We start from the raw sequence: 27,228 nt of genomic DNA, 5'->3' as shown, positions 1-27,228 counted from the left end.
ACTTTCTTGATCATTGTAGCCTATATACTATGAAAATATTTCACCTGCATTCAATCACTAATTTCTCTATCCCTTCAGCTCAAACTAGCCACTAGTCTGGAGTAGCAGGACTGTTAGAATATCTTGACTTGCCAATCATTTGCCCACTGGAACTGCAAGAAGATTCAACCACAAATGGACTGAGGAAGAGAAATTTCCCAAGGGAGAATTGGCTTTCTTTTGGAAGTAATGGATATAGAGCAAGTAGTCATAGAAGGGGGTTGGACCCATGGGTGCCCTTGCTGTCTTACACTGAGTTGTGCGTATGCCAAGTCGATTCAGTAAATACTTCTGGGACTTCACTATGTACGAGGTTTGCATATTCTACATTGCAGATTCATAGATTTCCCTACAAACTTAACAGGCAGTTACCTAATTCAAGAGATGTTTTCATCCCCATATGGTACAAGCACACTTAGCAAACAAAAGATCATGCTAGAGATTAATCTCGGGCTTATGACAGACACTGGACCATTGAACAAAATCCCTGAACTACTACTCTAATATCAGATCTGACCCCTCCTAGGAAGTTTTCATACTATGCTCTGCCTACCTCTAAATTTGGTATAGTTCAATACATCCTTCTGTTTCTTCATTAAGGTGTAGCAAATGCCAGGATATAGCAGTAACTAAAAATAGGGTTAGGTGTTAAACACACACACATTCCTCGGAATGACCCGGCTTTTGGTGTGTGTATGGTGCTCACAGATACCAGAAGAGAGCATTAGACCCGGAAACTGGCTGTATAGACAGTTGGCAGCTGCTATATATGGGTATTGGGAGTTTGGGTCCTCTAGATTCAGCTAAGTTGTGCTAAGTATTGAGCCATCTCTCTGGCCCCTCTCCTTAGTTAAGGAGTGGGTGTGTGTGTGTGTGAATATATGCACAGAAAGCTAGTGCCTTCTGAGACTAGAGACAGGATCTCCTGTATCCTAGTTAGGTTTTTATAGCTGTGATAAACACCAGGGCCAAAAGAAGCATGGTAAAGAGAAGGTTCCTTTCATTTTATAGTTCTGGTCCATCATGAAGAGAAGTCCGCAAAACCTAGAGTCAGTCAGGAACTAAAGCAGAGGCTATAGGAAGCAACAATTCGTTTGTTTCCCAATGGCTTCCTCAGCTTGTTTTCTTGTACATCCCGGGACCGCCTGCTGAGAGGTGGCATCACCCACAGTGGGCTGAGCCCTCTCACATCAATCATTAATCAAGAAAATGCCTACATGCTTGCCTACAGACCAATCAGATAGGTGGATGCAACTGTCTTTCCCACATGATAGGTGAGCCTGGATTGTATCAACACACTGGGATGCTGGAGCTACAGATCTGCAAACGCACTGCTACCCACTTCCATCCCCCTCCTTCAACACGTCAGGCCGAGTGCCCTTACTGTCCCGTCTAGAATCTTCACTCTCCCCAGATACTTCCTCTAAGTCATTTCAGTAAAGCCTGCCTGCCTTCCCCATCCTACTTAAAGGCGTCTGGACACCCTTCCCTGTTTTACTACTCATCCAACATTTTTTTTTAAATTATTTTATGTGATGAGTACACTTTAGCTGTCTTCACACACATCAGGGTTGTGAGCCACCATGTGGTTGCTGGGAATTGAACTCAGGACCTCTGGAAGAACAGTCAGTGTTTTTTGTTTTTGTTTTTGTTTTTTTTTTTTCTTTTTTCTTTTTTTTCAGAGCTGGGGACCGAACCCAGGGCCTTGCGCTTGCTAGGCAAGTGCTCTACCACTGAGCTAAATCCCCAACCCCAGTGTTCTTAACCACTGAGCCGTCTCTTCAGCCCCAACATTCTCTTCTAATATTTTACAGAATTTACCAATTATTATGTCTGTCTGCCCTTATAATTTAGGCTCTGTAGAAATTTATTAGTATTTTGTAATTCATTTGATTAATGTGTGCCAAACATGATAATCAATGAAGTCACAAGAGGACTAAAATTGCTTATGAGGAGCTGGGTATCATGGTCGTGGTGCTTGCCTTGATCCTAGCACTTAGGAGGTAGAGGCAGATGGGTCTCAACTCGAGGTCAGCCTGGTCTACAAAGTGAGTTCCAGGACAGTCAGGGATACCCAGAGAAACCTTTGTCTAACCTTTGTCTAGTTGATATAAAGATTGCTTATGAGGCTGGGAACATAGCTGAGTGGTAGGACACTTGCCTAGCTTGCGTTTGGCCCTAATTTTAACCCCTCTCCTCCCCCCATAAATTACTTATCAGTCTTGTAAGGGAGGAAATTACACCAACAGTAACAGTAGCTATTTGCTCCCTCTCTTACGTGCTTGCCAAACACAATGATGGCTTACACTGATTAAAACAGGTACTACAAGGATTGTCTCATTTAATCTTCCATGCCTACAAGATAATTTGTGCTTGCATTAGGTTTTATTTCCATCCTTGCATAAATCTGTCATGGGAGTAATTCTGACACTCTGAAGCAGGGTCAGAAATTCAAGGCCATCCTCTAGTCCGTAGCAAATTCAAGGACAACCGGGACTACCAGAGGCCCTGACTCAAAAACCGAGCTCAAAGGGCTGCTGAGATGGCTCAGCAAGTAAAGGTTCTTGTATACGAGCCCGACATCCTACATGGAAGAAGAATCCGTACTCCTACAGGTTGCCCTCCCATGTCCAGTACTATGTGCATCCCTCCTCCTCCTTCCCCACACACCAAGTTCTACAATGTTAATAAAGAACCCTAATAGGTGATTATTAATACCCAAGAATATTTCAGAATTTGAAAATGGCAGGCGCAGGCACTAATCTAAGGTCGCAGCAGTAAAATGAACAGCGGAATAAAGATGAGAAATGCATAGAGCTTAGGTCATCAAGATTAGGTCAAAGATTGGATATAGAGTTTTGGAGGAAAAGGTTAGTGACTCCTAGATTTTGACTCGGGTGGGCCAAAGTACAATAAAACCAGAGAGCACTGAAAGCCCGGTTTGGGACGCGCTGAGTATGAGGTGACTGTGTTGCACAAGAACATGATTTCACTAGAGGCAGAAGGCCGCTCTGGTGTCCTCCTTCATCCAGAACAGGGTGAAGAAACACAAGAGGTGGGTTCGCCCCCCTTCAGAATCTCTTAAGCAGCAGCTGCAGGAAAGGCGTCGGGAAAGCCAAGACAAAGAGCGCTAGCACAGCTTTTGTCCAAACGGCCCCTTTAAGAAGCGCGCTCCCGACTCCTAGCCCGCCTAGCATGCAAATTGAGCAGCCGGAGGGAGCGTGCGGCTGATACCCGGTCGGGCTGCGGCGGTTAGTCCTCTCTCGGCCGCCGTCGCCTCCGACATATTGCCCGCAGGAGCTGCGGCGGCGAGCGGAGAGCGCCGGGGGAAGGAGATGGGTGAGCAGAGCTAGCTGGGCTCCTCCGGGGTCGCGGGATGGGGGAACCTGGCTGCTAACTGCCGCCCCACGCGGACCGGAGTCGCGGGGAGGGGGAGGGGAAGGGACGCGGCTCAGACGGGACCCCGCCTCTCCGGTCCTGAGGGGGCGGGTCGCTGCGTGGTAGGCGGAGTTTCCAAAAGGGAAAGGGCCCCGAGGGGCTCGGGCTTTCTTTGGGGCACACAATTCTCCTAGCTGGAAATGGGAGCCGGGCACCCTGGTGGAAGGGTTTGTGAGCTAAGGGTGCGGTTTTAGGCTTGTGGTCGCCGGTGGGGGAGCCAATCTTCTGGACTATAGGAGTTTGCACTGAAAGCGGTGGGACCGGAGGGATACCTAGCCCACCAAGGGAGTCCATTCTGATCCAAGCTTATATAGTCTTAGTGAGCTTTGCCTGACTTGTGGGCGGGGTCTTTGGGTTGACAGTTGTGTGTGGGCGGGGTTTCTGGGCTAGGGGCTTTAAGTGGGTGCAGAGCTTCTAAAAGATAGTGGGTGTGGGCAGAGTTCCTGGGCTGAGGGGGTGTGTGTTGGGTGGGGGATGTTTCCAAACCAAAGATAACAATGCGTGAACAAAGCTTCCGGTCTGGGGGCTTGAAGTCAGCTCTTTGAACATGCATATTTTGAAGAGCTGTCAGAAAACCTTCAGAGATAGGAAAGCTTGTGCACAATGTTTATGAATGGAGGCTACTGTTTTGCTGTGAGGAAGTTTAATAAGTTATAACTTCGATTCAGGGTTTGGGAGCTATGTGCAGGATGCTGCCTGCCTGGGATCGTAGACTAGACTACTAAACTTAAGGATATAGTTTTGTAAAATCTTAGATTTCGGATTCACAACCACGGGACTCTTTCCAAGGCCATCCTGACGTTGAGCTCAGGCCGTAGGTCATTGAGTTAGATCTCAGAGCCCTGGAGGAAAAACTCATCTCAAACCTGGCCAGATTGCAAGCTTCTGGAGACTCAAATCCAGATGAAGTCCAGCAAATACCAGAGCAGAGCAGCTCAGAACTCGGGGTCTGAAAATCTTACCTCACTGCTCCCGTGAACTGGAATAAGGGGAAAGCAGTGAAAATAACACTGGTAGCACATACCTGTCATCCATCCTAGCATTTGGGAGACTGAGGCAGGTGAATTGTGAGTTTGAGGCTACCCTGTGCTTACATAGAGAGTCGCTTAAAAAAGTGAATTTACTGACCTTCCATTTTAGAGGGTGAGCCAGCAAACGTGTTAGGGTATAAGGTAATTTCAGAGGTTCTGGAGAGATTGCTCAACTGTTGAGTGTTTTTATTTCTGTAGAGGGCCTAGCTTCAAAGCCTAGCAGCCACATTGTGACTCACACCCATCCCTAGCTCTAGCCCCAGGGACCTGAAGCCCTCTTCTGGCTTCTGCATGCATTGGGCATACATACGTGCACACATGCAAAACGTTCATGCACAAAATGAATTAAAAAAATTCTTTTATGAGTGTAAAATAGAGTTTATTCAGAGCATGGGGAGGGGAGCTAAGAGTGTAGTAGAGACAGAGGAAGGCAGAGAAAAGGAGTAGAGAAGTAGAAGGTGGCTATAAGCACATGGAGAGAGGCAGGGGAAGGAGTGAGAGGAGAGCTAGAGCAAAAGGGCAAGAGAGCCTTAAAGATTGTTTTTGTTTTTGTTTTTTTTTTTAAGATTTATTCATTTATTATATATAAGTACACTGTAGCTATCTTCAGACACACCAGAAGAGGGCATCAGATCTCATTACAGATGGCTGTGAGCCACCATGTGGTTGCTGGGAATTGAACTCAGGACCTCTGGAAGAGTAGTCGGGTGCTCTTAACCACTGAGCCATCTCTCCACCCAAGATTGTTTTTTAAAAAGATAATTTCAGGGGGTTGGGGATTTAGCTCAGTGGTAGAGCGCTTGCCTAGCAAATGCAAGGCCCTGGGTTTGGTCCCCAGCTCCAAGAAAAAAGAAAAAGAAAAGAAAAAAAAAGAATTTCAGAGAATGAAATGTGGAAAGAATAGAATGGGGGGGGGGGGCAACTCCTTCTAAAATGGCAGTAAGGGGGCTGGGAAAAGGCCCAGGGAATGAAGCGCTTGAAGTCCTGAGGGCCAGAGTTGAGTTCCTCACCTGTCTGGAAGCTGGCTGGGCAGGTGTGGCACCTGTAATCAGTCCCAGCACACTGAGGCAAGCCATTAGTGAAATGTCGAGCTCTGAATTTACAAAGAACCCCTGCGTTGGTAAACTGGAGCACAAAGGAAAAAGAAGTTGACTGTGCCAGGGGAGGGGTGTATGTGTGTTCCCTCACACCTTCAGTCTTAGCACTTGGGAGGCAGAGGCAGGCAGATCTCTGAGTAGGAGGCCAGCCTGGTCTACAGAGTGAAATTCAGATGAGCTAGGGTTACACAGAGAAACTCTTGTCTCAAAAACCTAAAAAAGAAGGATTGGGAGGCTAGATTGATGGCTCAGCGGTTAAGAGAACTGGCTGCTCTTCCAGAGGTCCTGAGTTCAATTCCCAGCAACTACATGGTGGCTCACAGCCATCTGTAGTGGGATCTCTTGTCCTCTCTAATGTGTGTGAAGACAGCAATGGTGTATTCTCATACATAAAATAAATAAACCTAAAAGAAAGTGTTGGAAAGATACCTTAGTTCTGAGTGTGCTTGCCACTCACCAGCGTGAGAACCTGACTTTGATCCTCAGAACCTATGTAAAAAAGGCGGATGTGGTAACCTAAGTGTAATCCCAGCACTGTGGAGACCGAGATCTGGGGATCCCTGGGGCTCACTAGCCAGCCAGCCTAACCTAATTGGTTGGCAAGTCCCAGACCAATGAGAGGTCCTGTTTGAAAGTGACAGGAACAAGGACAAGCTAGAGAGAATTGTGCAGACCTGCCGACCTGAGATCGGTCCCTGGAGCCCAACTCCACATACATGTGTACAGTAGTGCACACAAGACACATGTGCTTGCTGGAAAGAGAGGGGCCATGGATACCTGGAGCACTGAGTAGGGTGGGACCCAGGCAGAGAATAGCAGGGGACAAAGAAGCAGGCAGGAGCTGCTTCATAGGCTCCCGGGAGATTTAAATAAGAAAATGAAGTCCATGAGCTCAAGGCTAGCCTTGCCAACATAGCAAGTTCCAGGACAGCCAGGCTTATGTAAAGAGACCCTGTCTCAAAACACAAACAGAAGAAGGAAGGAAGAAAGAAAAGGAAATACCAGTTAACCAAGAGAGCACTGCTGTCATCCTTGATATATGGCCTACAGGAGGACGAAGAGGTCCCAACAGGACATCTTACTATCGAAACCCACTCTGTGAACCAGGATCGTCAGGGGCCTCCGGTGGAGGCCACTCTTCTAGTGCATCCGTGAGCAGTGTCCGTTCTCGAAGCAGGTAAGCCACCTCTGTGTCTCACCCTTCTTGTGGTAGCGTGGATCATGTCCCTTACATGCCTGGTGGGGCTGGAGGGGACCAGAGTGAGCTCTGAGATTGGTCACTTGGAGAGAAGCCATGAGAGTCTATAGGAGAAACCACAGCCCTTGTTCCAGTTGGGGTTCTACTCCCGATCTCATGATGGCAGGTTGCCATGTGCTTCCGGCCCTCCTCTTCCGTATTTGTAAAGCAAGCCTTCTAGTTCCCTCCTGGCAAGTAAGGGAAGAGCTGGGTAACATCAGGAGAGGAAGGCTCTTCTCTTCGGCCCCTTCTGTGCACCAGGCAAGATGAGGAAGACTTCATCCTTTTGAGTTGCTTTTCTGATGCAATGCACTGTGGTGTGCTCCAGAAGCTTTTCCTGGCCAGGCTCTCAGGTTAGCTCCTGATGTTACCGCTTTTCATCTCCAGGACCACTTCTGGGACGGGCCTCTCCAGCCCTCCCTTGGCCGCCCAGACCGTCGTGCCTCTGCAGCACTGCAAGATCCCCGAGCTGCCAGTCCAGGCCAGCATTCTGTTTGAGCTCCAGCTCTTCTTCTGTCAGCTCATAGCCCTGTTCGTGCACTACATCAACATCTATAAGACAGTCTGGTGGTATCCACCCTCACACCCACCCTCCCACACCTCCCTGGTAGGTGCTCAGCCAGTGTCTGCTGTGTGTGTGTGTGTGTGCATGCGTGTGTGTGTGTGTGTGTGTGTGTGTGTGCATGCGTGTGTGTGCACGCGTGTGGCATAGCTTATCAAATACCACTGTATACCCACTGTATACCCAGCTCCATATTGGGCATAACGGATGTAGAGGAAACAGGAAACTGACGGCTCTTAACTATTTCCAGCGAGCTTAGGCCTACACTGGGCATGGTAGAGGCAGCAGAGTTGATTCTGACAGGATGGATCCTAAGTCTTGTCTGAGAGATGAGTCATGGAAATGTATGAGTGTTTCAGGGGTGGACAGAGGAGAAGGTTCAGGGACAGGGACATGGTGTCAGAGCAAGAGTGCTCACACACCACTCTCTTATCCCCAGGGACTGTCCCACTTCCCTTCTCTGGGTCCTGTTCTACTCCTCTAGGTAATTTCCTGGCCTGAGTCAGCTGGAGGCCAATGAAGGTCAGAGAATGGGGACAGTCTCTGTGGAAAGGACTGGGCAGGGGGAGATAGTGGGTACAAGAAAAGCCTATGTATAAAGAAGGGGCCCGTGTGACCCCAGGCCTCTGCCCCCTGACAGAACTTCCACCTGATCGACTTCAACCTGCTGATGGTGACCACCATTGTTCTGGGCCGTCGCTTCATTGGGTCCATCGTGAAGGAGGTGACTGGGTCTAGAGGCTGGCCAGGGGCTTTGGGATTCCCCTTTCCCCGGGAAGCCAAAGAGACACACTTAGCCCTTAGCCCTAAGGCATTTCCTCTGAGCTCCTTGTGGACTCATTTCACAAACATTTCTGGTGTCCCATTTTCTTTCCCAATCCACTGGACATCAGAAAGATGGACCTTCCCAGCTCTTGCCAGACTGTTGTGCACCCTTCCCTGGGTGGGATTTTAGGCCGTGTTTGGTGGGGTTTGGGCCCAGTTCCTGTGGCCTCCATCCAAGGCCCCATCCTGTCGTATCTTACTCCAACCCAGGCTTCGCAGAGGGGGAAGGTCTCCCTCTTCCGGTCCATCCTGCTGTTCCTCACCCGCTTCACCGTTCTCACGGCCACAGGCTGGAGTCTGTGCCGGTCCCTCATCCACCTCTTCAGGACCTACTCCTTCCTGAACCTCCTGTTCCTCTGCTATCCGTGAGTACCCTCACCTCACCCCCACACCTGACACGTGATTCTTACCACTGTATGGCTGGGTTATCAGGCCTCTGTGTCTGGACGACTCACAGGCAGACAGGCAGCAGCACTAACTTCTCACGATGTCTGAGGGTATCTCCTGAGATCAGGATGATTAGGCCTTTTTTGTAGAGGAAATTGAAGTGGTATAAGCTATTCCATCTCTACTGCTGGAAGGATGGGATAACATTCAGATCTGACTGGATACCCAGGGAGACATTTGCAAGTGGGAATGCATGGGCTTGCTTTGCCTCTCTCTTTTTTTTTTTCTTTCTGTTTTTGTTGTTTGTTTGTTTGTTTGATTTCCTGTTCTCTCCTCTCCTCCCCTTCCTCCTTCTGTCCCTTTCCCCTCAGTGTTTATGGAATCTCTTGGAGGCTTTTCACTTCTTTGTGTACATGTCTCTATGAGCGTGAGTGTGTATTTGTGTGTGTGTGTTTGTGAGGCACACCTGTGTGTATACATGTCTGCATATGCGCTTGTCTCCCTGTCTGGTTAGCTTGCAAACCTGCCTCACCAGAGACCCAACTATGTAAGACGGAGAGCTCAGAACGGCCCCTTTCTGGTCCAGAATCAAGCAGGCTCCTCCCCTGGCTGCCTGCATATTAACAGTTACTTCCCAACCCTGTCCTTTTGGTTCCCCAATTTCTTCAGGATGGACCAGTTCTGGCTCTTGGAAAGCTTCAGAGCTGGGCCCCTGCTTCCCTACCCTGCAGGACTAAAAGCTGGTTTTGGGCTCTCATGCTTGCTTGCTTGCTTTGTTTTCTTTCTTTTTTTTTTTTTTTTTTTCTTTTCTCGGAGCTGGGGACTGAACCCAGGGCCTTGCCACTGAGCTAAATCCCCAACCCCTCATGCTTGCTTTATAAGTAGGGTTTTTCTGAGTTTAAAAACTACTAGCTGGGTGGTGGGTGGCCTGCAGACCTTTAATCCCAGCATTTGGGAGGCAGAGGCAGGTGGATCTCTTGAGTTTGAGGGCAGCCTGGTCTACAGAGCAAGTTCCAGGATAGCCAAGGCTACACAGAGAAATCCTATCTCCAAAACACCCAAAATCAACAACAACTACAACAAACTTATATATAGCACAGTATGAGGCTATTCTCATATCTATTGCCATGAAAAATATCTCAACTATGGTTATTTATAGAAAATCCTGGGGGATTGGAGAGATGGCTCAGAGGTTAAGAGCACTGACTGCTCTTCCAGAGGTCCCGAGTTCAATTCCCAGCAACCACATGGTGGCTCACAACCATCTGTAATGGGATCTGATGCCCTCTTCTGGTGTGTCTGAAGATAACGACAGTGTACTCACAGACATAAAATAAACCTTTTTTTTTCTTTTCTTTTCTTTTTTTTTCCGGAGCTGGGGACGGAACCCAGGGCCTTGCGCTTCCTAGGCAAGCGCTCTACCACTGAGCCAAATCCCCAATCCCTAAACCTTTTTTTTTTTAAAAAAGGAAAATCCCAGTATGTTATATGAACGTGCAGTATAATATGAGTATATTATTCAAAAAGTGTAGTGATGGTCATGGCGGCACACACTAGTAACGCTAGCACTCAGGAGGTGGACGGAAGAGCATCAAGAGTTCAAGGTCACCCTCAGCTCCACAGTGAGTTGGAGCCAGCGTAAGCTACATATAATTCTGTCCCAAAAAACCCAAGCCAAAGCGAATCAGCAGGGCTGGGGACGTCCCTCAGGTGCAGTGGGCTTGTGTGAGATGCACACACTCTTAGGCTTCACTGTCAGTTCCACAACTAAGGAAGACAACAAAATAGCTTTTACAGAGTTGAATGTTTTTACAAGGAGTATCAGTCATGTGATTAAAATCCAGAAGAGATAGAGTGTTTGCCCAGCATGCAGGAGGCTCTGGGCCTGATGGCAAAAACCTGCACTTCAGCACTGAGGAGCCTCGTGAGATGGAGGCTGGAGGGACAGCTTCAAGCTCAGTCTTGGCTGCCTGTCAGATTCAAGTCCAGGCTAGTATATAGAAAACTTCTCTCTTGAGGTCTGGGGTGATGGCTCAGTGGTTAGGAACACTTACTGCTCTTTGCAGAGGATGAGGGTTTAGTTTCTAGTTCCACATGGCAGCTCAGAACTGTCTTAACTCCAATCCCAAGGGCTCTGTTGCCCTCTTCCTACCCCTTAAGCCTTTTATACAGGCAAAAATACTCATGTGCACGCACATGCACACACATAAACACACGCACGCACGCACGCACGCACACACGCATACACACACATCCCACCTGCCCCAGAGTTTCTCTGCATAGCCCTGGCTATTCTGGGGTTGGCCTTGAACTCGGAGATCCACCTGCCTCTGCCTCCTGAGTGCGGGCGTTAAAGGCGTGAGCCATCAGTGCCTGGCAGTGCCCGGTCACTACTGAGCAGTGAGGTAGGTGCTGGTTTTCAGGTTGTGCTTCCATAGGCCAAAAAAGCTATGGTCTACCATCAGGCGGCACTCGTCAGGCTTCAGTTCTCAGGCTGCGTTCAGCTGGACCTCACAGTCTGGAGCACTGGGCTGGAAGAAGTGAGTGGGGAAAAAGATCTGACTTGTAGAGTTTTTACCATCCTTCTTTAATCTGCTTCAGTCTTGCTTCTTGTGTTTCAAGCCAGATTCTCCCTGGGGTCACTGTGGGAAGATAAGCCGCTGGCTGCAGGGCGCCATCCCATTAATATAATCGTATGCCATACAGTTGAGTAGCCACCAGCTACCCTGGTTAAAGAGCCTCGAGTTGGGCTCCTCTGAAGTGTGTTGTGCTCTGAGTATAAAATACATAGGAGGGGTTGGCGTGGGGGTCGGGGACTTGGCTCAGCGGTAGGGCGCTTGCCTAGCGAGCGCAAGGCCCTGGGTTCGGTCTCCAGCTCCGGAAAAAAGAAAGGAAAAAAAAATACATAGGAGATTCTGGAGACGGCCTTTAAGCAAAAGACAGACAGACTGACAGACAGACTTCTCCTTAGACAGAAACCTAAGCCCTCAGGTGCCAAAACAACTGTGTTTTCTGTGCACTGGAATAGAAAAAAATGGAATATTCAAACCGTTTTCTCTCAGTGTGGCTACTTTAAAACATCAATGCCCTGTGTAACCTTTGCTGCTGGAAGGCTCGGCTGTAGTCTGTGGCTCCTCCACTCATCGTCTCTGCTTTCCAACTCGGTCAAGACCTGTGTACCACTGAGCTTTTACAGTTTTCCTTCTTGGTGATTTAGATTTCTTTTCTACTTTTTTTTAAAGTTTTATTTAATTATGTATGAGTTCTAGGATTCAAACTCACGTTGTCAGGCTTGGTGGCAAGTACCTTTACTCACTTAGCCACGCCTCTGGCTTTGACCCACTGTTTTTTTTTTTTAAGAATTATTTATTTTTTATGTATATGAGTACACTGTAACTATCTTCAGAGGGCATCAGAACCCATTACAGATGGTTGTGAGCCACCATGTGGTTGCTGGGAATTGAACTCAGGACCTCTGGAAGAGCAGTCAGTGCTCCTAACCACTGAGCCATCTCTCCAACCGACCCACTTTTTTGATATCTTGTCTGTCATCTCTGAAGGATTATGTCCAGGACATCCTACAGGTGCCACAATCTAAGATCCTATATGTATGATGAGGTAACAATGATAAGCAGTTAGGTATATTTCCCTGTGTACCACATTACGTAGAGACCTTTAATACCTAATACAGTGTCAATGCTATGTAAAAAGTTGTTACCTCAACTAAGCTGCTAACTATGGTCTAGAGACACTTGCCAACGGGAAAACTGCACATGTTCAGTGCAGACACAGCCAACAATCGTTATAGGCTTATGTATTGAGTGCACACCGTCAGGAATGTAGCATCATTCCTGTGCCCAGTAGCACATGCCTGTAATCGAAGCACTTAGGAGGCAGAGGCAGGAAGATCTTCGAGAACCGCCTGGTCCACATAGCAAGTTAAGGATGAAGACAAGCCTGGTTACATAGTAAGACCCTGTCTCCAAAGCAATGTTAGCCCGTGCCACTTACATGTGCAGATTGCTACATTCTCTCAGGCTATGGGACCCTTTTAGCTTGTCCTCAGAGTTCTAGCCACACACTCCCTTGACTAAGTCCTCCTAAGCCTACTTGGGCGCTGCATAGGGGACATGTGTATACTGTGCAAGGATCTATTTCAGCACCTGGCACATACAGACACAGAAGAAGTATTTGTTTTACATGCGCTCCCCTGTGAGGTAAAAAACACTGTCCTACATATGCACCCAGTTATACAACCTAGATTTGTTTTTGTGGCATTGTGTTATACTTGGTTTGAGACAAGGTCTCAATATATGGCTCTGGATGGCCTCGAACCCCTGATCGTCCTGCCTCGGCCTTCCAGGTTTTGAAGTCACTGGCACATGCTGCCGTGTCTGCCTTCAACTTTTGTTTGCTTGTTTGTTTGCTGAGACAGGCGCTCTCTGTGTAGTCCTGGCTGTCCTGGGACTCACTATGGAGACCAGGCCGGCCTCGAACTCAGAGACCTGCCTGCCCTGCCTTCCATATCCTGGGGTTAAAAGTGAGCACCACCATGCCTGCTCCCATCTTCTGCTTTTAATTGATTGGAGGTGTTTTGTGTTTTGTTGTGTTTTTTTTCTGCTTTTCTTAATTTATTTGGTCCCAGACAGCTGTAAGTCTAAACCTAGGCTCTGTTTCTTCTGTGACTAATTGTGTAGCCCTTGAGAATGAACTACACTGCTCCGACCTACAGCTTCCTTGAGAAAAGGGTAAAGCCATAGCACCTGCTATGCTCTAAGAAAGAGGAGGTTGCCTGTAGAAGACTTGGCCTGGACTATAGACTGTGCCGGATGAGTGTGGGTTGCCATGGTGATTGTTAGTCGTCAGCATGCAGGAAAGACCTTACCTCTTGCTTCCTACTGTATCCATCCTCAGTTCCAGCATGCTCTCGATACTAAGACGGGTTTTGAACCATTGACTTGGATGGAGAGGTGAAAGGACAGAAGGGTGGGAAGGGAGGGTCGAAGCCCAGAAAGGAAATCATACTTGTCCCCCGCCCCCTGGGCTGGGGGTCGGATTCTGACCCAAGGACAGGCCTGGCCTCTCACCTCTGCTTTCCACAGCAGGTTTGGGATGTACATTCCGTTCCTGCAGCTGAACTATGATCTTCGCAAGACGAACCTCTTCAGCCACGTGGCTTCCATGGGACCCCGAGAGGCAGTCAGCGGCCTGGCAAGGAGTCGGGACTACTTCCTGACCCTGCGGGAGACTTGGAAGCAGCACACACGACAGCTCTATGGCCCAGAGGCCATGCCCACCCACGCCTGCTGCTTGTCACCCAGCCTCATTCGCAATGAAGTGGAGTTCCTCAAAATGGACTTCAACTGGCGCATGAAGGAAGTCCTTGTCAGCTCCATGCTGAGTGCCTATTATGTGGCCTTTGTACCTGTTTGGTTTGTGAAGGTACATAGTCAACGCCAGCCAAGCGTCTGGCTGCTCCCCCTGTCCTCCAGCCCTTCTGCTTGTATAAGTAACTTTCCTGGGGTTTTGGTTCTTTATTACTGTTATTTCTTTGTTTTCTAGGTGTGCGTGTGTGTGTGTGTGTGTGTGTGTGTGTGTGTGTGTGTCTGTGAGTGTGTGTATGTGTGTGTCTGTGTATATGTGTATATGTATGTGTATCTGTGTATGTGTGTTTATCTGTGTGTCTGTGAGTGTGTGTGAATGTGTCTGTGAGTGTGTATGTGTGTATGAGTGTGTCTCCAAGTATATTTGTGAGTCTGTGTGTGATCCTATGTGTCTGTGTGTGTCTGTGTGTGCATATGTGTGTCTGTGTGTGTGTCTGTTTGTATGTATGTGTGTGTCTGTGAGTGTGTGTCTGTGTGTGTGTGAGTGTGTGTGTGATTCTATGTGTCTGTGTGTGTACATAAATATGGAAGCCAGAGATTGTCATTGAGTGTCTTCCTCAGCTGCTCTCCACCTTACTTCTGTCACTGAGTCCTGATCTTGCTGACTTGGACAGACCCAGATCTCCCTGTCTGCCTTCCCAGTGCTGCACCCCCACCCCGCTCTGTTCCGCATGCTCTGAGCAGCAGAGCTCAGGTCCTCGTGCTTGTGCATGAAGCACTCTCCCATCTGCATCATCTCCGCCGCTTCATGTGCCCGTTGGGATAGGAGTTCTCCTGGCGATCTCTGGAGATCGGGAATACAGAGGACCAGTGACCTATCCAAGGAGGTGACTCTGTATGTCAGGGGCTACTTTGGCACAGGTCCAGGAGTGTCCTATTTTGCCACTAAATAAAGAAACCAGTAACTGGGGCAGGAGAGATGGCTCAGAGTTAAGAGCATTGGTTGTTCCTGGAGTAAAGCAGGGTCCCAGCACCCACATGGTGTGGAACTTCCAGAGGTTCTGCCGCCCTCTTCTGGCCTCTGTAGATACTGCTGCATGTGGTACACAAACACACACATACACATACATATACATATATACACACATGCAGGCAGAATATTCATATGTGAAAGAAATCTTGAAAGAAAGAAGCCAGAAGTCATTGCATCTGAGAGACCTTGAAACTATTCACTCCTTTAACTTTCTTTAGCTGCAATAAACTTGAAACCTTGCTCCGGGATACACTACTCTGTCTGTCTCCCTGTCTGTCTGTCTGCCAGCTCCCCCCCCAACCCCCACCCTGTGTGTGGATGCGTGTGTGTGCGTGTGCGCACGCGCGCGTAGGTAGGCATGTATATGCTGTGGTGTGTATGTGGAAATCAGTGGACCCCTTGTGGGAGATGCTTTGCCCCTTCCACAGTTTGGGTCCTGGAGCTTGAAGTCATGTTGTCAGGTCTGGAAGCAGGTGCCTTTACTGCCTGAACCATCTCTGGCCCCAGGATAAACTTTAAAGATGGGGGTTAGAGGCTGGAGAGATGGCTCAGTAGTTAAGAGCACTGGCTGCTTTTTCAGAGGCCCAGTTTCTAGCACCCACACGGCAACTCACAACTAACTGTCCATCACTCTAGTTCCAAGGGGCCCATGTCTTCTGGTCTCTGTAGGCACTGTGTGCACATGGTACACAGACATACATGTAGGCAAAACACTCATTCACATCACATAAAATGTTTTTTGTTTAATGTGGGTGTTTTTGGCTACATTTATTGGTCTGTGCACCATATCTGTGCCTAGTGCCCTGGGAGGCTAGAAAAGGGTATTAGATTCCTCAGAGCTAAATTTATAGTTAGGTGTAGGTCACCATATCAGTGCTGAGACTTGAACCCAGGGCCTCTGGAAGAGCAACCACCAGTGCTCTTAACCCTTGAGCCACATCTCAAGCCCCACAAAAATAATTTAAAAAAAAAATGGATGTTGAGAGGACTCTGTGCAGAGAGCTTTGATATGTATTCAGATGTCTTTATGCTTAGGTTGTGTGTGGTTCCTCTCACCCTCATCTAACTGATGCGGAAAGGAAAGGACAGACAAGTTAAATGATTTGCCAGAAGTCACATAGTTCATGGTTAATGTGCAGCAGACACAGGACTGAGCCACTCCTCTGTCTGCTCACACATGCTCTGGCCTGGAATAGCAGACAGTAGAGCAGATTCCACCGTAGGAAATTGACCGGAGGGCACAAGTCCAAGCTGTACTTTGCCGTGTGCAATTGTCGGTTTCAGGTGGTCTTGAAATCCTCACAGAACAATCCCAGCTTCTAGGTAGAATCAAGGAGGGGAGTGGGAGTAGGCCATGGTGGCTGTCCTGAGTCTGACCCACTTCCTGCTCTCCCCAGAATACACATTATTATGACAAGCGCTGGTCCTGTGAGCTCTTCCTGCTGGTGTCCATCAGTACCTCGGTGATCCTCATGCAGCACCTACTTCCTGCCAGCTACTGTGACCTGCTGCACAAGGCCGCTGCTCACCTGGGCTGCTGGCAGAAGGTGGACCCAGCTCTGTGCTCCAATGTGCTGCAACACCCGTGAGTTCCCCAACCCTGCTCTGCCTAACCAACCCTGGGCAGGGTATGGCGTCACTTGCCCTCTTGCTCCTTACCTCATTCAGTTGGCCAGCAAACTTGTCCCGCACAGTCGGACACATGTCTAGTGTGTATGCTGGAGCTCTAGGTAGACCTGTGCTTGTCCTTGGGGAGCTTGCCTGGGTACCAGCTGTGGGAGAGGGTCCGGTGATTGTGCCCAGCGATGCTCCCGACTCGTTAGCTCTCTGTCGTCCACTGTCTGACTGACTGACTGTTTATACATGCAGTCATCGCTCAGTCCGGTCAGGTGCTCACAGAGTTCCTCAACCTTTACATTTCCCACGCCTTCAGGAGCCATTCTGCTCAGCCTGGGGCTGTGTCAGGCACCAGGACTTGCTCTTTGACCTATAAACTATAGAGGACCTGAAACAGTAGAAAGAACCTTCCAGTGTATGCCTCTCAAGACCTCAGTCAGAGCAAGAGTGGTTCTCTGTTGGCTCATGGTAGACCCTGTCCAGGGAGGTAGAGCTACAGATGTAAACTCTTTAACAGGTTCTCATAGTGATCAAAGAAGATAGCCACGTAAAAGTTCAGACGAGTGAGGCAGAAGGCCTAGCTACAGGCTAACACTGTGGCCAGAGCAGAAGTTCACACCTCCCCTGCACAGGAGCCCTGAGGTGCTGGGCTGAGCCTCCTTTAGCCTCCTCATTCTTTGCTGGTCAGTGCCTAACACTTGTCCAACTCTTCAGCAGAATCCTTTTCCTGATTATGCCAATTATCCCTCATTGAAAGTTCTCATCATATCTGAGTCAGAAGCCAGCCAAGAGGAGGCCTTTCTGGCAGAGAGCCTTGTAGAGGGAGGCCAACTAGAGTGCAGCCCTCTGAGCCCATGGGTTGATGCTACTGTCAATCCCGGTCCTTCCCACGCTCTTGGGGAGATTTAGGGAGAAACAACTGACCTGACTGGATTGGCTCTGCTCAGCCTCCGGCCCTGGGATGGGGGGAGAATACAAAGATAGAATTTAGCTGGATGAGGTAGGACACACCTTTAATCCCAACGTGGGAGGCCGAGGAAGGTGGGTCTCTGAGTTCAAGGCCAGCCTGGTCTACAGAGTGAGTTCCAAGATAGCCATGGCTACACAGAGAAATCCTGCCTCACAAACACACATACAAAAAGAAGGGATGCCGCCTGTCTTTACCTCACTCAGGCCCTTGACTAAGATCACGGCCTTTTGCCGAGCGTCCAGACTGATTGGGGGCCATGCACCCTAACACATTGCCTCTAGCCAGAGTGAGTCTCTGGGTTCTCATATGCCTTATGCACTTCCACCTCTGGCCTTCCTCCACAATGCACTGGAATGTTCTTTCTAGCCTCTCTAATTTCCTGACCACCCGGAAGAGCCAGGTGCCCTCCGCGGTAACAGACCTTTCCATTCAATGCCCGCCACACGACATTTTCTTCCCTAGCTACCTTCTGTCGCTTTGTCTCCTGCTGCTCCTCCCAGGACTAACAGCCTCTGGAAACCATGGCGCTTGCCCCTGTAGCACTCAGCTCTCTCACGTCTTCCATCAGAGTGCCTGGCTGGGTTTTGTGGACATTGTTTTTTAATTGTTTTGTTTTATTTTTTTTAAATTTTTTTAAGATTTATTTATTTTATTTATAGAAGTACACTGTAGCTATCTTCAGACACACCAGAAGAGGGCATCAGATCTCATTACAGATGGTCGTGTGTCACTATGTGGTTGCTGGGATTTGAACTCAGGACCTCTGGAAGAGCAGCCAGTGCTCTTAACCACTGAGCCATCTCTCCAGCCCCTTTTCTTTTTCTTTTTCTTTTTTCCGGAGCTGGGGACCGAACCCAGGGCCTTTCGTTTGCTAGGCAAGCGCTCTACCACTGAGCTAAATCCCCAACCCCTCTCCAGCCCCTTTTAAGTTGTTTAAATTGGAGGTTGGGGATTTAGCTCAGTGGTTAGAGCGCTTGCCTAGGAAGCGCAAGGCCCTGGGTTCGGTCCCCAGCTCCGAAAAAAAAAAAAAAAAAAGAACCAAAAAAAAAGTTGTTTAAATTGGCTTATTTTATGGTTCTGAGTGTTTTGATTGCATGCCTGGTGACCACAGAGGTCAAGAGAGGCTAGAACTGGAGTTACAGATGGTTGTGAGCCACCTCATAGGTGCTGGGAATTGAACCCAGGCCCTGTGCAAAAAGCAACAGTGTTCTTAAGTGCCGAGCCATTTCTCTAGCCCTGTCTTTCTTTTTTTTTTTTTTAGGTAAAATTTACATAAAGTAAAATATACTATACAAACTACAAATTTTATAATTCTTTAGGGTTTTGTGGTTTATTGTTTTTTTTCAGTGTTTGGTTTTTTAAGACAGGGTTCCTCTGTATAGCCCTAGTTTTCCTAGAACCCTTTCTGTAGATAAGTTGACCTCAAATTCAGAGATCTGCCTGCCTCTACCTCCCAAGGGCTGAGATTAAAGGGATGCGCATTCACCATGCCCAGTTCTATCACTGGGCTTTCTGCCAGAAGATAAATAGTGACATGGAGACTCCAAATACAGTTTAAAGCTCAGGCCTTTTGCTGAGTCAGTCTTCCAGCTACCGTTTAAATTTAACCAGACTAGCCTGTGACCCACCATGGGGTTAGTTCTTTACCTCCCTGATCCGCTCTGGTCCAGTCCATGTATGTTCCCTTATGTGTCCACTTGTGTGTGTGTGTGTGTGTGTGTGTGTGTGTGTGTGCGTGTGTGTGCGCGCACGCGCGTGTCTGTGTCTGTGTCTGTGTCTGTGTGTGTGTGTATGCTGTCCATGCATACCAGAAGAGGACATCAGATCCCATTACAGATGGTTGTGAGCCACCATGTGATTGCTGGGGATTAAACTCAGGACCTCTGGAAAATCAGCCTGTGCTTTTTTTTTTTTTTTTTGGTTCTTTTTTTCGGAGCTGGGGACCGAACCCAGGGCCTTGCGCTTCCTAGGTAAGCGCTCTACCACTGAGCTAAATCCCCAACCCCCAGCCTGTGCTCTTAACCACTGGGCCATCTCTCCAGTACAACCCCCACCCCTCACTCCCATCCACTTTTGATTCTCCCCTCTGCTTGCATCCTCTGTGTCGCTGTGCCATCAGCTTTTTATTATAAGCAATCGGCATTGAGACAACAGCTGGTGCATCTCTTAGATTACATCTAGGCAGATGAGGAAGGACAAACATTTACCAGATAGAAAACACAAAATAAAAAATACAAAATCGGGGGTTGGGGATTTAACTCAGTGGTAGAGCGCTTGCCTAGCAAGCGCAAGGCCCTGGGTTCGGTCCCCAGCTCCGAAAAAAAAGAAAAAAAAAAACAAAATAGAAAACAATACAATTCCTGCTATGCCTTGCTCTCTGCTAGTACAGAATTAAAAACTGAAATACAGAAACACACCTTAATAGAACTGAGGAAGGTCACCCCAACATCTCCCCCTTCTAGTTCAAGAAATAGCTTCATCTCTAACACCAATAAACTATACTCAATAAGACTAATCATGGGACCTCTCCGGTGAGATGGACATTTGCAGTGTCTAGTCCATTTGTATCTAACAACCTTACAGACAGTGTTTCACTATCTAGCTTCTCTTGGTGAGTCCAGAGAATCACTCTCCCTTCACCACTTAAGCTTTCATACCCTCTAACCTTTATAACTTGCATTTACCAACCTCAAAACATCTTCTTAGATCCTAAATAACTTAAGCTTTTATGTCTTTAATCTTTAACAACAAAACTGTAAAACTATTAACTGTCTATTCCTCAACTCCATCAGAGACATGAGAAGGATAAATGTTGCCCAAGGAAACAGGAAATACCAAGCAAGCAGCTTCCTATAACAACTTGCAGCCAACCCCCCAAAATGACATCAAACATCCATAACCCATGGAAGGACCAAAGCCACCCACCCCCCTCTTGTGATGAGGGTGTTGTGTTCTTTAAATTGCTTCCTGCTAAAGGCATCTTTTGGGGACCCTAGGAAAATTTGAAAATTGCCAAGGCCTGGGACAGCTGGCTGTCCAGGATCTGTGGGGTCACTTGAGGCTACAGAAATGCAGGGCTTAACTGTAGTCCTGCCTGAAGCAGTCTGTGAGGCCGGACCATATGAGGCTACCTGCTTTATCCTCACTGGTGTCTGGTCTTTTTCCCTTTAAACAAACTTTAGAAGGTGACATTGTAGGGACATTTCTGTATTAACACATGAGAATAGAAAAAAGCTCTGATTTTTTTTTTTTAATGTGCATTGGTGTTTTGTCTACATGTATTATGTCTGTGTGAGGGTCTCGGGTCTTGGAGTTACAGAGAGGTGTGAACTGTCATGTGGGTGCTCGGAAGTGAACCTGGGTCCTCGGAACTGAATCCTCTGAAAGAGCAGTCAGTGCTCTTAACCACTGAGCCATCTCTCTAATCCCTATAGTTCTGATTTAAAACTGAAGCATATAGGCTTTGAATTACTTCTATCTCCTGACTTATATCCTGCCATTCCTAGTTTATTAGCACCTGTATAAATGGTAGAATTCTGATTTAAAAGTTTCTCTAAGTTTTGTTGTGTTGTTTGCAATTTAGCATTCCATCTCTCAGTCCTGTCCTTATCTGAGTCTACTCTACTTAGAAAAACTATAACCATTTCCGAATCTATTACAGTTGTTTCCATGCTGATAATTAAACAAAACTATACAGGGGCCCAATGCCCTCTGCCATGGTGTTTTCCTTTTTTTTTAGATTTATATATTTTATATATGATGAGTACACTGTACTGTCTTCAGGCACACCAGAAGAGGGCATCAGGTCTCATTACAGATGGTCGTGAGCCACCATGTGGTTGCTGGGATTTGAACTCAGGACCTCTCTCCAGCCCTTAATATTTCTATGACTGTTTATACTCGGTTTCTCTCCTTTCTTCAGTGTCTGTGCACGCTTACAAAATATTTCTACCTATTTCTCTTTTACCCCTTCCCAACTTATATTTACCTCAGTACTTTACACTTCTAAACTTTGTCCTTTAGGGATTGCCCGTTCTGAGCAAACATTACAGGTTCTGAGGGCCTCAGCTGGGGATCACTCCCCGATACAGATTTTGGCTTTCTGCACACCCCCACTTCTCTCCTCAGCTGTGGTTGCTATGCAGCCCCATCTACTGACTCAGGGCTCTCACAGGCAGCTGGCAGCTCCTGCTAGCCTCGCCCTCCTTCTGCCCAGCTAGGTCAGCCTCCATCAGCCACTCTCCAGACACATGCATGCACTAACACACACACACACACACACACACACACACACACACACACACACATACATTCTTTTTTTTTTTAAAGATTTATTCATTTATTATATATAAGTATACTGTAGCTGTCTTCAGATACATCAGAAGAGGGCATCGGATCTCTTTACAGATGGTTGTGAGCCACCATGTGGCTGCTGGGATTGAACTCAGGACCTCTGGAAGAGCAGTCAGGTGCTCTTAACCGCTGAGCCATCTCTCCAGCCCCCCCACCACCACCACCACCACACACACACATTCTTTATTTCACCATAGCTTAGTTTTTCCTTTTCTAGAACTTGATATAAATGAAATCATAAATAGACACTCATGTGCCCAGCTTCTTTCATTCGCTCTTATATCTGTGAAGGTTATCCTGTGGTTTGTATGTTTTTAAGTGAATGAACCAGTAAAGACCTTGAGGACCCTGGAATCTCACTGGGCTTTGGAAGGAAACTCTGCTTATTTGCCCCTCCCTCACTTTGTTCTTATTGTTCCAAGACAGGGTAATCCTGGCTGTCTTGAAACTCACTATTATAGACCAGGCAGGCCTCAAACTCAGAGCTCCACCTGCCCCTTCCTCCCAAGTGTGACAGTTAAAGGCATGCGCCTCCCCCTCCTGGCTTCATTCTCAATGCCAGGCTTTGTGGCCTACTCTGAGGGCACAGGCAGGAAGTAGATAATGTCCACTGGTTCCTCAAGGGATGGATACAGATAAGGACCAAACAAGTGGTAAACACTGGGGAATGTAGACCAGTAAGTGGCAAGAGCTTCAGGGGACAAAAAAAAAAAAAAAATGCTCAGTTCTTTAAAGAATTTGAGAAAGGTCTTCTGGAGGTTCTTAGGTTTTGAGTGGTAATGAGTGGTAAGAAAGAGTCTGCCAGGGCTGGAGAGATGGCTCAGCGGTTAGAGCACCGACTGCTCTTCCAGAGGTCCTGAGTTCAAATCCCAGCAACCACATGGTGACTCACAACCATCTATAATGAATCCAATTCTCTCTTCTGGTGAAGACAGCTACAGTGTACTCACATAAAATAAATAAATAAATCTTTAAAAAAAAAATAGCTTTAGGCACTATAGGGTCCCCATCTTCAAAAAAAAAAAAAAAAAGAAAGAAAGTCTGCCAGGGTATAAGACATCAGGAAGATCTGTTTGGAGGGTGTGTCTCATGCAGGGATATGAGCAGTGCAGTGGAGGTCAAGGGGTGCCCTATAGGATCTCAAGAGGCCATGTCAGACTGCACAAAGATACGGCATAGGCTTCTGTGCATCTCAGCATTCATCAGCACAGTCAGCCCTGGTTCACCTAGGGAGCGGCATGGTGAACCCATAGGAATTACAAGTGAGGCACATAGGCAGGGAAAAGGTTTTTCTTCATAGTCCCTCACCTGTAGGTGTCCCAGGCAGCGAATTGCTTGTGATTGTTACCCTATTTTATAGAGGAGGCAGCTGAGACCCAGAAAAGGAGTTGCAGTGTCCACGTACTGGAAATAGAAGTAAAGCCAGTGACTGCCCTGCGCCCAGTGCGTTAGTACGGGTCTTGATGGGTGGGCTGGGGACAAATGTCCTCTTGGACTGTGCTTCCAGGTGGACGGAAGAGTGCATGTGGCCACAGGGTGTGCTGGTGAAGCACAGCAAGAATGTCTACAAAGCGCTGGGCCACTACAACGTGGCCATCCCCTCTGACGTCTCCCACTTCCGCTTCCACGTGAGTGTTCTGTTCTGGGCAGGAGGGCGGGGCCTGATCGCCAAGGCAGGAAGTGGGTGGCCTTAGCCGCGAGGACAATTATAGCTGTTTTCACTACACTGCCAGAACTCAGGAAGACGGTGCACACGTGCAGCCCAAGGATGTCCGCACGGATGAGCATAGCTGCAGCTCCCTCTGGTCGCAGATCTTCCAGAGTACGGGATAGAGGGAGAGGTGATCTTACAATAAGAAAATGGGTTCTGAAGGTTCTGATGGCTCACACCATTAAACCTAGCACTCGGAGACACAGACAGACACACAGACACACAGATCTTAGCAGTAGAAGTAGGCATGATTCAGTGCTGGGTGCCATGCATTTTTAACTTATTCAAAGGTGCCATATTGAGAAACTTGGGAGCTCCTGCAGATGGCCCAAGTCAGCACAGGGGAAGGGGTTGCTCTGAATCACAAGGCTGCTGGCCTCCAGTCCCCTTTTGGAACAGAGACCTCATGGCACTACTCTGAGGAGCTCAAATTCTCTTACTTCCTAGTAGCCTCCACTGAAGCTGTGGTCTGTGTGGAGCGGGGTACTTAGGGCCACAGTCTGGGAGCTGTTACCAGGGCAGTTATCTTCATTTCTCAGCAAGTGACGAGATTTGCTCCCATACTCACAGCACTCACAGCCTTTTAGCACAGGCCTGAGGCCAGCATCCTGGTCGTTCGCTCCACTCCTGTCGCCTCTTCCCCACCCTGTAAACAGTTCTTAAGCTGAAGTTGCTTTTCTTGTGAACTGATCCCTAGACATGGAGTGCTCCTGAACTTAGCAGAAACAGTGTTTTCTTTTTCCCTTTTTTTGTTTTTCAAGACGGAGTTTCTCAGTATAGCTCTGGCTATCCTAGAACTCACTCTGTATACCAGGCTGGCCTTGAACTCACAGGGATCCACCTGCCTGTTTCCCAAGTGCTGGGATTAAAGGTGTTCATTGCCACTGCCAGCGGGAGAAAAAAGTTCTGCATCCTGTTTTCCTTAGAAACACCTTACAAGACTGAAGTGTTGCCCTGTCCCCTAGGCTTCCAGTGGAGGAAGGGATACCTCAGAGGAGGGAGGAGGCACTGGGTACCCAGGCTATAGAATATAATCTCTCCATGCTTTTGATGCCTGGCAACTAGAAGTAAATAAATGGCTTTCCATGTTGCTGATGGAAGATTTGCTGAGCTAAAGTCTGCTGCACAGAGAACACCTAGGTTCAATCCCTAGCATCAAAAAAAAAAAAAAAAAAAAAAAAAAAAAGGAAAGAAAAGCAAAAGATTTGTTCAGGCCCAACAATACTCTGACATTTTTAAAAAAACACTGGGTTGTGTTTGGTGGTGCGTGATTTTAATCCCAGCATTCAGGAGGCAAAGGTGTGCTCATCCTTGTGAGTACAGCGGTGTAGCAAAGACAGATGTCTTCCCCCACTCACATACACACGGGGCCCCAAGAGCTTGTCCTCTTCACTGTATTTCAAGACCTCTTCATCTAAGAGAACAGGTTTCTGGAGCATGTCCTCTGGCCTCTGCCTACCCTCTCTTGGGTAGTTCTTTTTCAGCAACCCTCTGAGGATCCTCAACATCCTTTTGCTGCTAGAGGGCGCTGTCATTGTCTACCAGCTATACTCCTTAATGTCCTCCGAGAAGTGGCACCAGACCATCTCCCTGGCCCTCATTCTCTTCAGCAACTACTATGCCTTCTTCAAGCTGCTCCGGGACCGCCTGGTATTGGGCAAAGCCTACTCTTACTCAGCCAGCCCCCAGAGGGACCTGGACCACCGGTTCTCCTGAGTCCCAGGGTGATCCTCCAGAGGAGACAACATCCGGGCATCACCCAGGGGCTTCCTGGCCAAGGGCTCTTGGGATTGGGGGGAGGGGTGCAAAAAACAAAACAAAAAACAAACAAAAAAATTAACCCACCAGAGCTTTGTATTTTTGTTACGTACTGTTTCTTTCTTTGATAATTGATGTGATAAGAAAAATGTCTTATTTTTATACTCTGAACAAGCCTGTGTCCTGTGATTCTTTCTCTTATTCCTGCCTGTCAGTCAGAAGTATGGGCGTGTGAGTCAGTGGCTTCTGTGACTCCCCTGCTCCAGTGGCTGGGAGACCCCAGAGGCCATGGTGGCTGCTGCTAACTGAATGCAGGTTGTGGACAGATGCTGCTGTGTGTTCTACCTCAGCTCTTGCCGGCTGAGAAGATGTGTGCTGTTGTGTTCTCTCCCACAGGTGAACTGAAAGTCCGAACTCTACTGATTGCTCATGGTAGCATGGTGGCAGAGCCAGCATTAAAAAAAAAATCCTCGGGTTGGGGATTTAGCTCAGTGGTAGAGCGCTTGCCTAGGAAGCGCAAGGCCCTGGGTTCGGTCCCCAGCTCCGAAAAAAGGAAAAGAAAAATAAATAAATAAATAAAAATAAAAGAATAAAAATAAAAAAAAAATCCTCCGAAAGGTGGTGACACTATTGTCCTAGATATGACTTGATTCTCCCAGCATGTAGTCACTGCTGCACTGGGGAGGGAATGCTAGAAAGATGGGTCAGAGGGTCAAGGCGCTTTGTACCAACCCTGGGAATATGATGGAAGGGGAGAACTGACTCCTCTAAGTTGTCCTTTAGCCTCTCTCAACACACACACACACATTAAATAAATGTAACTTTTACATACCTTCAGATTTATTATTTTATGTATATGAGTGCTTTGCCTACATATGTATATGTTCCGTGTGTGTGTCTGGTGCCCTTGGGGGTTAGAAGAGTGTATTGAACCTGCTGGGATTGCAGGTGGTTTGCGATTCCCATCTGTTGGGAAACAAACCCTGGTTCTCTGAAAGAGCAGCAGGTGCTCTGAATCGCTGAGCCAGCTCTCCAGCCCCCAAAAGGTAATTTTTAAATTTGTATTTCTTGAAAAAAAAAAAAAAAAAAAAGAGGCAGCCCCATGAGGAGCCCGTTGGAGCTCTCAGTGCTTCTGAGGTGATCGTTATGTTTGCTGGGATCAAAAGGAAGAAAGCCACCTCAGTGAAAATGAAGTATCAAAGGGATGCTTGACTCCAGTGCGTCAGGAGCCAGCTAGCAGAATGTGGTTCCAACACATAACAGTGAAGAAAATGGAAGGTCTCTGGAGGGCTGGATGGAGGGGAGATGTGATTACAGGCAGGCTGTGTCCTAGAAGAGGGGAAAAAAGAGTCGTGGAAAGGGTCAGCTGGCTCTTCCAAGCATCGTTAGAGCGTTCTGAGGAGAAGGCGTACACACCTGAGCCTTTCTGCTCCCGCTATGGAGATGAGTTGGCGAGGATGGGCTGCAGGCTTGACCGTTTGGTGTCTCTGTTAAGCAGGTACTGTGCAGCACATTGGGGTAACAAAGATGGGGAAGATCTCTCTCTTCCTTCTCTTAGATGATGGGAAGATAAGAACACACCTTGGAACCAAACCAGTGGGAAATGCTAAAGAACACACAGCCAGGGCCACACAGAGAAACCCTGTCTCAAAACCAAAACAAAACCCACGGAGCAGGATGAAGACCCTGTCAGGGAAGACAGTTCTCAGTAGAGCTAATAATTGAACTGGATTTTGAAAGAAAGGCTTACCACATGGTCAAACAAGACAAGGGACGGAACTGCATTCATTCTGAGGAGAGGGAATTACTTATGCAGATACAGAGAAGATGGTCTGCTTAGGAAAGG

At 47.8% G+C, this 27,228-nt stretch overlaps 1 protein-coding gene across 4 annotated transcripts; it reads left to right on the top strand.

Annotated features, from left to right (window-relative positions):
- The first annotated feature begins 3,268 nt into the window (after window positions 1-3,268).
- Tmem39b (transmembrane protein 39b) lies at window positions 3,269-25,553 on the top strand. Of its 4 annotated transcripts, none has more exons than XM_087549997.1 (10): window positions 3,269-3,378; window positions 6,656-6,782; window positions 7,230-7,449; window positions 7,844-7,926; window positions 8,045-8,128; window positions 8,440-8,594; window positions 13,722-14,058; window positions 16,371-16,558; window positions 23,421-23,541; window positions 25,098-25,553. In XM_087549997.1, the coding sequence occupies exons 4-10, from the start codon at window positions 7,921-7,923 to the stop codon at window positions 25,338-25,340; spliced, it is 1,134 nt and encodes a 377-aa protein (XP_087406123.1). In that variant the 5' UTR covers window positions 3,269-3,378; window positions 6,656-6,782; window positions 7,230-7,449; window positions 7,844-7,920; the 3' UTR covers window positions 25,341-25,553.
- Window positions 25,554-27,228: the final 1,675 nt, after the last annotated feature.

The sequence above is a fragment of the Rattus norvegicus genome, chromosome 5, assembly GCF_021556685.1.
Source record: "Rattus norvegicus strain SHRSP/BbbUtx chromosome 5, alternate assembly SHRSP_T2T, whole genome shotgun sequence".
Taxonomy (NCBI): Eukaryota; Metazoa; Chordata; class Mammalia; order Rodentia; family Muridae; genus Rattus; species Rattus norvegicus.
Note: the sequence above shows the minus strand (reverse complement) of the source record. Positions and strands in the feature narration are given on the sequence as shown.

Bases quoted from the DNA above. Each gene is read 5' to 3' on its own strand.
- Tmem39b (XM_087549997.1), top strand. The intron at 8,129-8,439 runs GTGACTGGGTCT...ACTCCAACCCAG, and splicing joins TTGGGTCCATCGTGAAGGAG to GCTTCGCAGAGGGGGAAGGT. The intron at 23,542-25,097 runs GTGAGTGTTCTG...TCTCTTGGGTAG, and splicing joins TCTCCCACTTCCGCTTCCAC to TTCTTTTTCAGCAACCCTCT.